The 13,511-nt window shown below is 39.7% G+C and overlaps 1 protein-coding gene across 50 annotated transcripts in view; it reads right to left on the bottom strand.

Annotated features, from left to right (window-relative positions):
• Window positions 1–13,511, bottom strand: part of shot (dystonin-like protein short stop) — a 422,952-nt gene that overhangs the window by 18,237 nt on the left and 391,204 nt on the right. For 43 of the 50 annotated variants that reach the window (XM_086547666.1, XM_086547670.1, XM_086547661.1 and 40 more), the window contains 12 exons: window positions 13,143–13,307; window positions 12,837–12,975; window positions 12,422–12,628; window positions 12,078–12,249; window positions 10,240–10,377; window positions 4,637–9,996; window positions 4,370–4,524; window positions 4,063–4,074; window positions 1,612–3,415; window positions 1,134–1,493; window positions 823–1,022; window positions 83–148 (listed from right to left, as the gene is read on the bottom strand). In XM_086547666.1, coding sequence (XP_086403792.1) covers window positions 83–148; window positions 823–1,022; window positions 1,134–1,493; window positions 1,612–3,415; window positions 4,063–4,074; window positions 4,370–4,524; window positions 4,637–9,996; window positions 10,240–10,377; window positions 12,078–12,249; window positions 12,422–12,628; window positions 12,837–12,975; window positions 13,143–13,307 — 8,778 coding nt within the window. The remainder of the gene's footprint in view (window positions 1–82; window positions 149–822; window positions 1,023–1,133; window positions 1,494–1,611; window positions 3,416–4,062; window positions 4,075–4,369; window positions 4,525–4,636; window positions 9,997–10,239; window positions 10,378–12,077; window positions 12,250–12,421; window positions 12,629–12,836; window positions 12,976–13,142; window positions 13,308–13,511) is intronic. The other 7 variants (XM_086547624.1, XM_086547638.1, XM_086547655.1 and 4 more) reach the window with 3 other exon arrangements.

Here is a 13,511-nt window from a genome sequence, read left to right as displayed (position 1 = left end):
TCATGCTAATCGCTACTTTGCCGTAAAATGAGTTACACTTGTACTCATAAGACAAAAACCCTTTTCATTCTTCAAAACTCACCTGGAGCGTCGTGATGGATAATCATATTCTGGCGAGGATTCCCTTCCTGGGCTCACACTCTCACGACTGTAATACAAGTCATGTCAACACATGCACAGTGCAGGTAGTGAAGCAACACTGACAAGAACTCTCTTCGTGAACTAGACATCTACACTGTGTTAACTTTTTAAATAAAAATTAGAAATTCAATACAAATTGATTTGGCTTTTCTTGGAGGGGGGGAGGAGTAGGGTCAGGGAGTGCAAATCACAGTAGGATATGGAATATTGGGAGACAAATTATCCCTACAGATTCCATATCTACTTTTTATGACTTCAGGATCAAATCAATTCATCAATTTGTATAAAAAAAATCTATTTTCATATAAAAAATTAACAAACATGCAAAAAGCATAAAAAAAGACGAATCATAAGACATTCTTAAGCTACTATAAACCAAAGAAAATACAAGAGCATAACTGGACACAGTGTCAAGAAAAAATGCTAATCTATGAAAAACTAGATTTGACAATGATAAACATTCACATGCAAGAACAATGTTCATCTTCAAATGTATATATTTCCAACTAATAGTAAAAAAGACACCCACATAAAACTGGTTGGTGCTAGAAGAAAGATTTGCAATTCATCTAAAGTAACATTCACAAAGAATTCTTTATAGTTGGGGAAAAACAGTGAAGAAAAGCCCAGAACAGATAAACTTCATTCCTCCTGAAGCAAAACACTTCTAATAATCCTTACCCAAGAGATGCTCTAGAGCGCTTCTTGCCCTGGTTGGAGAGTGAAGGTCTTGGCTTGGTTGGCTTGCATATACTTAGAACATCAGGTTCCTTCTTCTGCATCTCGTCCATGAATTCCTTATGGTCAGTAATCAGGCCTTCAATAGCTGGGATGTCATCTGGCAGTGGTTCAGCTTCCAAGGTTGTCAGGTTGTTTTCAGCCTAAAGAAATAATGGGAGATTTGAATCTCAATACTAATTCAGTAACATTAAATACTACAGGGTATATGAAGTAGTTTTAAATCTCCATCAGTACCCAAAAAGTTTCCTTACCTGGATCAACCAACGCATCAATTCATCAAGAAGTCCAGCAAGATCACTAAGGCTTCGAAGATGATCAGACAATCTGGTCTCCCTCTGCCTAGCCCAAGCCATGACTTCTTCCCATCTTGACTGAATAATTGTAATCCAGTGCTTGATGGTAGCTACACCATCAGGATGTGCCTTGGCAAGGATATCTTCAGCAAGTGCAATAGTGTCATCCTTCTCCTTCTCCTTTTGTGCCAGTTCTGCCATGAAGGATTCATGCTCAGCAATCTGTTGTCTTGTTTCTTCTTCTTGATCTGGTAAGGGTCCAGCATACCGAAGCTTCATCTCAGCATCAGATAGCCAGTCCAGGAGCATGTGCACAACCTGAAACAATTGAATATATACATATTAGATATGTCAAATGAAGAGAGTGTACTCTCACAAATGAACAAAGTGTATTCTCAGACAAAATTTGTCTTTGAAAAACATTACAAAAACAAACCTTGTGTAATCTTTCTGCAGCCTGTAAAGCTTCTTCCAAACGCAGCGTGCGAATTTCAGTGGCTTTTTCAACCTTCTCCCATGAGCTTACTAACTCAACAATCTGTGTTCTAATTGTCGCAGCATCTTCTGCACTAGCCTTGACAAGGAGATCATCAGCGGTGCGGCGTACACTCTCAACCTGAGCTGACCTGTTTTTCATTTCAGCACAGAAAGCCTTGTGTTGTTCTACAAGAGCCATAACAGTGTCCAAGTCTCCATGAACTGGTCCATCCTCCACAAGACCAACTTCCACCTTCTTGAGCCAGTCCAGCAAGGCTTGGATGGCATCCTTGAACTGGCCAGTAAACAAGAGAGCTTCCTCCAGTTTCCTCTGGCGATCTACACTCTTCTGGCAGACACTATTCCATTTGTTCTTGAGGTCTGCCATCATTTGTTTCAGTGTCTCCTCATCAGTCTTTGGTGCCTTGTTCTGTAGGCTTCGACCCTGCTTCATTGTACCATCATAAGATGGCTGCTTAGCACCAAGGGCCTTCTGGAACTCCTTATGCTTAGCAATCTGAGCCTTGATCTTCTCTGGGTCATTGCCCACATTGGATGCAAGGTCATCCAAAGTGTTCTCAGCATCAGTGAGCCAGGATATGAGTTCATTCCAGTTGTCATGGAAGTCCTTGGCCTCCTTGAACCCTAGGTCAAGTGAACGGGTTCTTTCAGCGGCCTTTGACACTACCTTTTCCCAACGATGCTGGACTGACACAAGCAAGTTCTTAATCAAAATCACATCCTGCTTTTGGCTGAAGTACTTAAGATGAGTTCCCTTCTTATCCAGATTAAGCATTACCTCACGATGAGCAGTAACGTCCTTCTTGAAACTGTTGTGCTCCTCAATTTGTTGGAGGATAATATCCAGAACACGAGAAACTGGCTGTTGGCCATTCAAGAAGTTTTCAGCCTCTGTCAGCCAGTCAACAAACTGTTGCAAGGCATCATGGAACTCAGTAGCCTCTTTGAGAGCAATTTCCAGTTTGATCTTCTTGTCATTTGCACGGTTCATGACACTCTCCCAACGTTGTTTGAGGGTTCTTAAACTATGATTGAGATTAGATGCAGATCCTTCACGAGAACGTTTCAAATACTCCTGGCCTTGCTGGAGAGTACTTTCAACCTTGGAACGATTTTCCTCTAGGTCATCATAAATCTCCATGAAGCGAAGCAATTGCTCCTTAGCAGTTTCTGGTAATCCACCAACTGGTTTAGATGTTGACAATGCAGCATCAATGTCTCCAAGCCAGAGCAAGAGATCTTGGATTTCTGCACTGAAGATCTGAGCTTCTCGCAATGCAGTCTCCAAATCATTCTGTTTGCTGCTAGCTTTGTCCTGCAGCTCACTCCACTTCTTGTTCAGTTCTGTCAATTTCTTCTGGGTGTTGGAAGCATCCTCAGAACCCTTATCAGCCTCAATTAGCTGCCGTCCTGCATCATTAAGTGTGTCCACACTAGACTGATGAGCTTGGATGTCATTAATGGTCACCTTCAACTTGGCAAGCTCTACTTCAATGACCTGTGGATCTCCAAACACAGGTTTCAAGTCATCCAGGTTCTTGGTGGTTCTCTCTATCCATACAAGTAGTTCCTTGAGGGCATGCTGGAACTGGCCAAGCTTGAGCAAAGCATATTCCAAGTCGCGCTGTCTTTCTACAATACCCTTGAGGAGTTCATCCCATCGTCGGTTAACTTCTCCCAAAGGCTCCATAATGGCAGCAGCCTGGTCAGGAGTGGTGCGCTCCTTGAGTTCTTGAGCTTGCCTGTTAAATATTAAACTAAGATTAATAAACACATAAACAACCTGATACTCAATGTGCTTCAGATATATATAATGGAAATGTATTGCCAACCTCAAAATACGGATTCAGACATCTTCATTCTAATCTTTACTAAAAAAATGTTTTAACTGATTTTACTCATTCACATATCATTTTCTACTTGAAACTTGCACTCTGATGTATCTGTTCTAAAATGCATCACATAACCTAAGGCTATTATTTATCTAAGGTATTTTTATCCTTAATAGTAATGAACTCATTCATGCAACATATACTAGCATAAAACAGCAAATATATTGGTCTCTTCTCTTCTTTATTGGATTTTACATGCATAAAAAATATAAAAAATAAATTAAATGTAAGCTGTGAGCATTTAAAATTAATTTGGTCCTTGTAGCTACAACTATACTAGAATCAGACCAAAAACTCAGGTGCTAGACGTCAGTGCATCTCTTCATTGTTAACACAGTCATGTGGAGGAAGTATGGTGTAAAAAATGACAACATAATCAGGCATAAGCAAATCAGCAAATGTGATTTTATCAAACCAAGGATGTAACAATCACTGGCTCTACTAAGCTTCATATGCCTGCTAGTTGAAAGCAACACATCAAAATAACCCTAACTTGCCTTCTTAGACTCCTGGTGATACATAAACCATGAATGGATGTGAAAAAGACAAACGGCTCGATAAGGATAATTGTACAGAAATAGTGGGCTGAAAATATTCTCTCATGATAAATATGTCAAAGCATCGTTTAAACTTATGTAGTAAAGTTTGCTAATCCATAACAGGACAATATATGTTATCCCATCAAATAGCACATCTACGATACTCTAAAATAATTCAGTTTCTTAAAATTATCGGTTATGAATTGTCAAATTCAGCCTTATTCACAGAGGCAATACTACTAACACAGCCAAATTTATATCATACCTGTTAAGGGCCTCAACCTTGACCATGTGTGGATCAACTTCATCCTTGAACTTCTGCAGTTGGTTAATCTGGCCCTTGATGGCTTCAATGTCGCCAGCAATAGCACCCATTCCAGAGAATTTGTCTTCTGCCTTCTCCAAGAACTCAAGCATGTTCTGTAGTAACAAAATTTTTAAATATTTAAACCAAGATGCTTTAGCAACACATATGTATAACAAAAATATTCACCTTTTAACATTTTCAAAAACAACCTGGATTCAGCCTTACCCTAAGTGTGTCATGGAATTCCATAGCCTTCTCCATGGCATCAATCAGGTTCTCCTCTCGCCTGGCATACAAGGCTGTGACATTATCCCAAGCATAATCCAGATCTTCAATGTTCTTCTTAACTTCAGGCTTGTCTGCCTCTCCGCAGAGGTTCATCAAATCTCGTCCAGTCTGGCGAACTTGTTCTACCTCCGGCTTTGTTTGATCGATCTTGTTCTTGATCTGGGAGAGTTCATCTCTCTGTTGTTTGATTGCCTGTGGTTCAACTGCAACTGGCTCTTGGGCCTTCAGTGTGTCTTGCAGGTCCTTAAGGGCAGCCATGACACCTTGCAGTTCTTCCCAGAACTTCTCAGCCATTGCCAGTGCATCTTCAAGAGACTGGCCACGCTGTGTAGTTGCCATTTGCACATGGTCCCACAACTTGTTCAGACGATCCAACTTGTTCTTAATATCCTTGACAGCAGGGTCATTGCGTGAAGCCTTGTTGATAACATCTTCTGCAGCTGCTTTAACAGCAGTAAATGCTGTCTCCTTCCTGTCGAGGTCATCAATGATGCTGTTGTTCTCTTGCACTTGCTCATGGATCTTCTCAGGATGAGCAGAGATAGGTTCAGCATTCTTCACCTGATCTGCAGTTTCAGCCAAAGCAGACAGCATGCCATCCAACTTGTCTGAGAACTGACTGGTTTCTTGTAGAGCATCCTCAAGAGCTTGTCCACGCTCACGAAGAGCATTCTTCAGAGCATTGTAACGGTCATTATCACTTTCAAGGAGATCTTGAATCTTGTTGCCATCTTCTTCATTCACAAGTTTCAGAAGAGCACCACCAGTCTTATTCAGTTTGTCAAGCAATGGCTTGTGGTCAGCAATGGACTGTAAGAAATTCTTATTCCTTTCCATTTGACGAATAATCTGTTCTGCACGTAATGCTGGAGTGTCCATCACCATTGCTTCATTTTCCATACCTGACAGCCAGTCATCCAACTCATGATGAGTTTCAAAGAAGTGCTCAGCCAGAGGCAGAGCTTGCTCTAAGGTGGAAAGCCTATCTGATGAGAGTTTAGAGACAGACTCCATGGTCTCCTTGAGGTCATCCATCTTCTCTCTCAGTTCACTTGTGTCTTCGTGTTGTGGTGCTTCCCTCAAGACCTTCTTAGCATTGGACAGGACATCGCGTACTCGGCCCTTCTGACTGGCAACATCATCATTCAAAGCCTTGTGCTCCTTCAGTTGGATTCGAATCTCATCAGGATCCACACTTGGAGGTTCTGCCTCTCTGACTTGACCTTCCACCTCACGGAACCAGTCAAGCAGCTCATCAATGTCATGTGTGACCTCCTGTGATCTCTGCTTGGACATATGAATCCTCTCCATCCTTCTCTGAATCTGTTCACAGATCTGTTCAAACCTCCTGTTATCTCTTGTGACAAGTGTTTCGATGTTTGAAGCGCCCTCGCCAGGAGAGATCTGACACAACTGAGGTCCAACCAAGTTGACAGCTTCTACCAATGGACGATGTTCCTGGATCTCTTGGGCCAACCTCTCAATTTCTTCTTCCAATAATCCTTGGCCTGAGGAGTCCATGCTCTGGAGTTGTCCTTCAACAGACAGCATCCATGAACCAAGACGTTCATGGGCACTGTGGAATTGTTGAACCAGAGGCAAGGCCTCATTAGCGGACTTGTGAAGGTCAGTTGCCTTAGCACTAAGATCATTGTAGCGCCTTTGGATAGAATCTAGTTTATCCTTTAGCTGAAGAGCTTCATCACTGGAGATGTGCTTCATGAGCTGAGAGCCAGCTTCCATTACCTCTGAAACTTGTTTCTCATGAGATACTACCTCTTCTCCCAGATCTGTAAGTTCATCCATCTGCTCCAAAAGCTTCTCAACAAACACAGAGAGGATGCGATACTTGGAAAGCCTTGCTTCCATCTCATCCATCCATGATAGCAAGTCCTCATAAGTTAGAACAAGATGGCGCAGACCCACCTTTGATTCTTGCAGAAGACGGCCAAGTGCCTCCGAGTCTTCTACAAGCTGTCCATAGCGGTCTGTGGTCGACTGCAGTCTGTCAGCCAGTGCATTGGCCTCATCATCACCAATAAGGTTCATAAGGGCTGTGGCAACATCAGTAAGATCATCAAAGGCAGGCTTCTGGCCAAGGATCTCATCATGAAGGTTATCATGCTCATCAAGAAGTTTCTGGATCTTTTCTTCATCTGATGGCACAGTACTCATTTCCTTGAGTTTCTTTTCAGTGCGGTCAAGCCATTCTATGATGGGGTTCAGCTTATTCTGGAACTCCTTAGCAACCTTCAGTGTTTCATCGAGAGCCTCCATGCGCTCCTGTGATCGAGCATTGGCGTCATCAAATCTGTTGAGCAAATCATCCAGTTGTCCTTCTACATTGGCCTTCTCTGAAGGTTCTAGATCTGCAGCCAAGCTACGTCCCATAGACAGGAGTGCCTGCATCTCATTCTGTCTGTCGAGAAGCATCTTTCTCAAGAACTTCTGCTCCTGAGCTTGTGCCTTAACAACAGAGTACTCACCTGAGATTGGTGCTTGATTTTCCATCATCTCTTCAAAGTTACCGAGCCACTGCAACATGCTGTCCAGTGCATCCTGGAACTTGCCAGATTGCATCAAGCCCTTGTCCAGGGCCTTTTCTCGGTTGCCAATCATCTCCTTAAGCTTGTTCCAGAGATCATTCATGGCATCAATGTCATCCTCCAGATCATGAGTATTAACACCTGATGCAGCACTCTGAATGAGACCTTGACCAAGTTTATTGCATTCAGTTACTTGCTTTCCTAGAGCATCAATCTTCTTGCCCTTAAATCGCTTGAATTCCTCCTGTTGAGCAATGATAGTATCAACATCTGCACCAACTGGTTTGAATGCTTCACCCTCCTTGTCCGTTTCATTAATTTCTTCCATAACAACATTATACTTCTGGTAGAAGTTTTCTAACTTGTTCAAAACTGTGTCAAGGTCTTTGCCACGAACATCACATCGATCTTGGATTTTCTTCAACTGGCGACCAAGCTGCTTAATTTGATCCTCAGCAGTGCGGTTATTACTACCTGTGAATCCTTGAGCAACAAGATCCTCTAGCGCTGCCTTTGCATCTTCAATTTCATCTGCCTTCTGGTCAACCTTAGTCAAGAAGCTCTGTAGCTGATCAATCTGTCCTGTAACAGTCTTGATATCTCTTCCAACAGAGCCCATACGGTCAATTTCATCATCCAATCCTGTAAGTTCTTGACCAACATTCTTAACAAGTGCACCAAATTGGTTGACAGCCTGGGATGCTTCCTCCAAATCATGGCACCTATCTTCAAGCTTACCCTTCAGATCACCATAACGGTCTGACAGTCTTTCAACTTCATCCTGAATATGGGTAGCATCTGAGCCTGCAGAGTCAGCAGCAGCACACAGATCTTCACCCTTATGTCTTACATGGTCAACCTGTTTGCCTAGAGCATTGGTTTCATCAAGCAATGCCTTCATTCTCTCCAGTGACTTGGCATCTTTTCCACCTCCACCCAAAGTATCAAGGGAGGCAAGCTTGTCCCCACAGCGCTGGAGTGTGTGGTCCAAGTCTCTCGCCTTTTCATTGAAGTCTGCCAATGTTGCTGAAACATCATCAAGGTCCTGTGATCTTGCAATGACAATAGCATTGAGGTTGTCCCAGCGCTCCTTCATGATGCCAAGAGCATCATGAACTCCGTCATGATCAGTGTCAGTGCACCCAACAAGCTTCTCTCCTGCTGTTCTGTTGTTCTCATATTCTCCACTGTGACGGGAAACATCATTCTTGAAAGATTGGATCTCCTTGATCTGCTTATCAATGGCTTTCTTTGTGAATGCAATGGGCTCCATGTTTCTTGCCTTATCTTCAGCCTTGTCTAGCCATGGGTTGAATTTCTCTTGCATGTTATGGAACTTGTTACATGTATCCATACACTTCTGAAGTCTGGATCGACGTTCTACTGCAGTCTTGCGTACATTGTCCCACTCATTTTTGATGGCATCAAGAGTTGATGACAACTGTCTGTTTAGATCCTTTCTTGATGACTTGGCAACAATTTCCTTGCCCTTATTAATCATCATGATGACTTCATGCTCCTTGGCCATCAGATCCTTGTAGACTGGCTCAAAGTCACTCACCTGGTGAGACAGAATATCTCGGTCTGCAGAAACCAGAAGTTTGTCTTTGAGATGAGCCACTTGATCAGCCAACCATTCTTGAATGTCTTGGCATGACTGACCAAACATTTCCTCATCTCTGAGGGAGGCCTCCAACTCTGACTTTCTGTTACCAAGTTTCCTCTCCAGATTGTTGAAAAGTTTATTGAGCTGAGTGACCTTAGTCTTGATATCAGACTTGGAAGATGGATCAGAGAGAATAGACACCAAATGTTCACCCAAACCCTCTAGATCAATAAGAGGTGCACGTACGTTCTCCAAACCTTTCTCTAGGTCTTGCACAGCCTGAATTTGCTGGGCTGAGTCAGCACCACTTGCTGAAACTTCATCAAAATCTTCACCCAACTTCAGCAAGGTATCATGCAGCTTGTTGTAATTGTTGTAGAAATCTGTGCTAGCATCAGATGCAGCATTCAAAGCAGAGTCACGAGCATCCAACTGACCAATAAGTTCAGTCCACTTGTTGTTGATGGCATCCAACTTGTCATTGATCTTCTTCCCAGCCAATGAGTTGGGCTCACAGACACTGATGATCTTGTCTCCAGCATCATTAAGGTCATTAAGTTTTGGCTCCTGGGCCTGGAATTCATCCCTGAGCACTTGCACCTGCTGAGCCTGCATCTGGACCATGCGGGGATCAGAAGCAATGGGGCCCAAGACCGTCATCATCTTGTCTTTAGAGTTAAGCCAGTTGTTGAGAGCATCATGGCTATCAAGGAAGTCTTTGGTATGTTCTAGGAAGCTGAGACGATCCTTTAGTCGACCCTGGAGCTCCTTGTAACGATCATTCACCAGGTCAAACTGATCTTGCAAAATGTCAGCACCAGGAGCAGTAGGTCTCTTCTTGATCAACTCAATGACCTGGCTCTTCAGGGTATCAAGAGCAGGCTGTTTCTCCAGCAGATCATCTTGAATATTTTTACACTGCCTATTATGTTTATCTGCTTCTTCCTTTGTGGTGGGCACAGCATCCCTTGGCATACTGCGTTCTGCCTTGTCCAAGACTGTGTTGAGAGAGCGAATGCTGTCACTCAGTTTCTTCAACTCTTCCTTCATTACATCTAGATCATTCTGGCGGTCATTTAATCTCATTCCAATCATGTCATAACGGCTGTTAACTTGCATCAGTTCCTTCTGGATAGGACTCATATCTGCAAATGTACCAAGAAACAAAGGCATTACTCATACTAAATATAGAAAAACATTCCATAACCAGATTTTCAACCTCTTCTTCCCATGCACTGAATTATCATCACCTTGAACTTCTAGTCTACAAACCATTCCACCATCTTCAAATACCAAATTTTCTCCTGCAAAGCATTTCTCCCAAAAACAAACCTTGTAGATTTTCCCCAGTACAATACATGCAATAACCACAGGCACTTCTGACTAACCATCGAGGTGGAATCCTTCCTGTGATGTGCGCCTGCTAGCATAACCACCGGGGATGGGCGACATGGGGCCAGACCCGTTGAAGCCCATGAACTTCTGCGTGGGTGAGGGACTACGTGCGTCCTGTGACACTCGCCTCACTACAAACACACACAAACCCCAACAAAATGCAGCATTCATACAAGCAAATAAAATGCTCAGAAAACAGTAAAGTAGATTTTGAAATGAAACAAGAGACAACCCAAAGATATATATCTATTTATATACACATATTCATATACATACATATATATACATATACATATACATATACATATACATATATGTATGTATATATATATATATATGTATGTATATACATATACATATATATACATATATATATAAATATATATACATATACATATATATATATTATATATATATATATATATATATATATATATATATATATATGTATATGTATATATATACATACATATATTATATATGTATATATATATATATATATATATATATATATATATATATATATATATATATATATATATATATATATATATGTATTTGTTTATTTATTTATATATGTATATATATATATGTATATTTATATATATGCATATATATATGTGTATATATATGTATATATATATGTATATATATATATGTATATATTTATATGTATATATATATATGTATATGCATATATATATATATGTATATATGTATTTGTATATGTTTATATATGTATGTATATGTTATATGTATATGTATATATATATGTATATATAATATATAATATATATATTATATATATATATATATATATATATATATATATATATATATATATATATATATATATATATATATATATATATATTATATATATATATATGTCTATATATATGTATATATATGTATATACATATATGTGTGTATATATGTAAATATATATATATATATATGAATATGTTTATGTATATACATTTATATATATATATATATATATATATATATATATATATATATATATATATATATATATATATATATATATATTATGTATTTACACATATATATACATACATTTCCTTCATTCTATCAAACAGGTGGTAATGTTATAATTATGATTTCAAATTAATTAAGTCTTCAATTCATTGGGTTGTCTTTGGCAGTAAAATTCAAGACTGAAATTCATAAGCTGTAAGCAAGAAATACAATAACAAAAGCAACATGAATGAAAACTGTACTTAGAAATACAATGAAAAAAGCAACAATGAATGAAAACTGTATTGGAATTTTAATCAATAGCTGTGCAAAAATAACAAAGAATAAAAAAGGTGCTAAAAATAAATTGACTACAGGTACAACTGTTGAATAAAAACAAATAGAAATATAAAATAGCCAATGACTAGAAAAAAGCAAAGATGTGCAAGCATCATTCATAAATTGCAGAATGTGCTACAACCAAATGCTTTTGCTCAGCACATGTAACAACATGCATTCATTTTGTACCAAAAATGTACAATAATACTTTAAATATATCTTATTGATCATTGCTTCAAAACAATTTTCTCTCACTAATTTCTAAACACATTTGGTACTCTTAAATGAATGCTTCACACAGAAACCTAACACAAACATGCAGAGCAATCTTAAAGCTAAATTCACAGCATGAGAAAAAGCCTATGAATATGACACTATACCTGACATTCCCCCGTCTCACAGAAAAAAAAAAAATCCCTTTCTAAACCACACAGAAAATTCTGGTTTTCCTCTGAACATTCCAAGATTTTATAGGCTGAATAACAAGATCTTAACTCGAGGCACTTCTTACCTGGGGATTTCAGAGGCGACGTGATAGAGGGACGCTTGGCTGGTGTGACGGATGATCGACGTCTTGTCGGACTCTCTGGCCTCTCACCTCGCAGCAAGGCATCATATGCATTGCCGAGTTCATTGAGCTTATCAATGGTGCCAGCATATTCACGGAATTCCTTGTGAAGTGGCTGGAAATTGAAGAGAATATAAGGCTGTGTGTCTAAGAAAATGAATCATACTAAAATATATATACATCAACTAAGTATGGCATATACAAGAAACAGCATTATGAATCCGTGTATTCAGTGACAAAGATCCAGAAAAAGCAGATAATATTATATTTAGATTACATCATCTTACCTTGAGTTCTTCAATTTGCTTCTTGACGATCTCAGTCTCAAGGCCAACAGCATGGGCATTATCAAGGATGTTCTCTGTGGTAGTAAGCCACTGAGTGCAGCGGTCTCGCAGCTGTTCGTATGCGAGGAGCTGCTCTGACCTCTCTTTGCCATTGCGAGCTCTCTCATCTAGAGTGTCGTTCAGCTCCTTCCACTGACCCTCTAGGTTCTGTTGATTTAAAGTTGAAGATGTTCATCTAATATACATTCCATTATCTAGACATGGACAAAGCACAAGCAATCCCTTACCTGAATAATGTTATGTCAGAGAAAAATTATAATATTAAAGAAAATCTCCACTTTAAGGTCAGAAACTAACATCAAGGTAAAAACATAAATATATTTGAACAGAAAAAAAAACTCCATGTAAGTCTAACCTTGATCTTATCCTTCACAGGTGCTGTGTCTGTGACATCCTTCTTCGTCACAAGTTCCTTTCCAGTCTTAATCATGCCATCAAAGTCGCCGGATCTTGCATCGCGCTGGCGTGCAATCTCGTCAATCTTGCGCGCATAGCTGTAAAATACGAGGGTAATTTATGAATTTTACTAGTCTCATCCTTTTCTCCATATATTTTTATGTCAAAAAAGGCTTGAAAACGAGATAATATACTAGTGAAAATGTATGTGACGGTGATGAAGGCGACAATCTGATTGAGAGCAAAAGTATGCGTCTTCCTTTACCTTTCAACATCAAGAGACAGCACCTCCCTCGACTCCACAATCTCCACGATCTCGATGTACCATTCTTCGAAGTGTTCCACGGATACCGTAAAGGCTTCGAGCTGTGTGGACACGATTTCCAAGTGGTGACCTCGGGTCTCGGAGCGCTCAACCACCTTCTCGAATCTGAAATGAATGTTTTATTAACATCTGCTATATGCAAACACATGTTCTGGTTCTCGATTATATTACGAAGTTCTTTCCTAAATCTCTGACATATTCATACATATAAGAATAAACCACAATAATATTGATAAATGACATCAACAATGTTAAACCATAGCAAATACATAAAAATAGACTAAATATACAATCTAACGAGTCTGCGAA

This window comes from Penaeus japonicus, unplaced genomic scaffold (assembly GCF_977035675.1).
Source record: "Penaeus japonicus unplaced genomic scaffold, GWHDUDI00000001_assembly GWHDUDI00000019, whole genome shotgun sequence".
In the NCBI taxonomy this organism is placed as follows: Eukaryota; Metazoa; Arthropoda; class Malacostraca; order Decapoda; family Penaeidae; genus Penaeus; species Penaeus japonicus.
The sequence above is the reverse complement of the archived record's forward strand: the minus strand, read 5'-3'. Positions and strand labels throughout refer to the sequence as shown.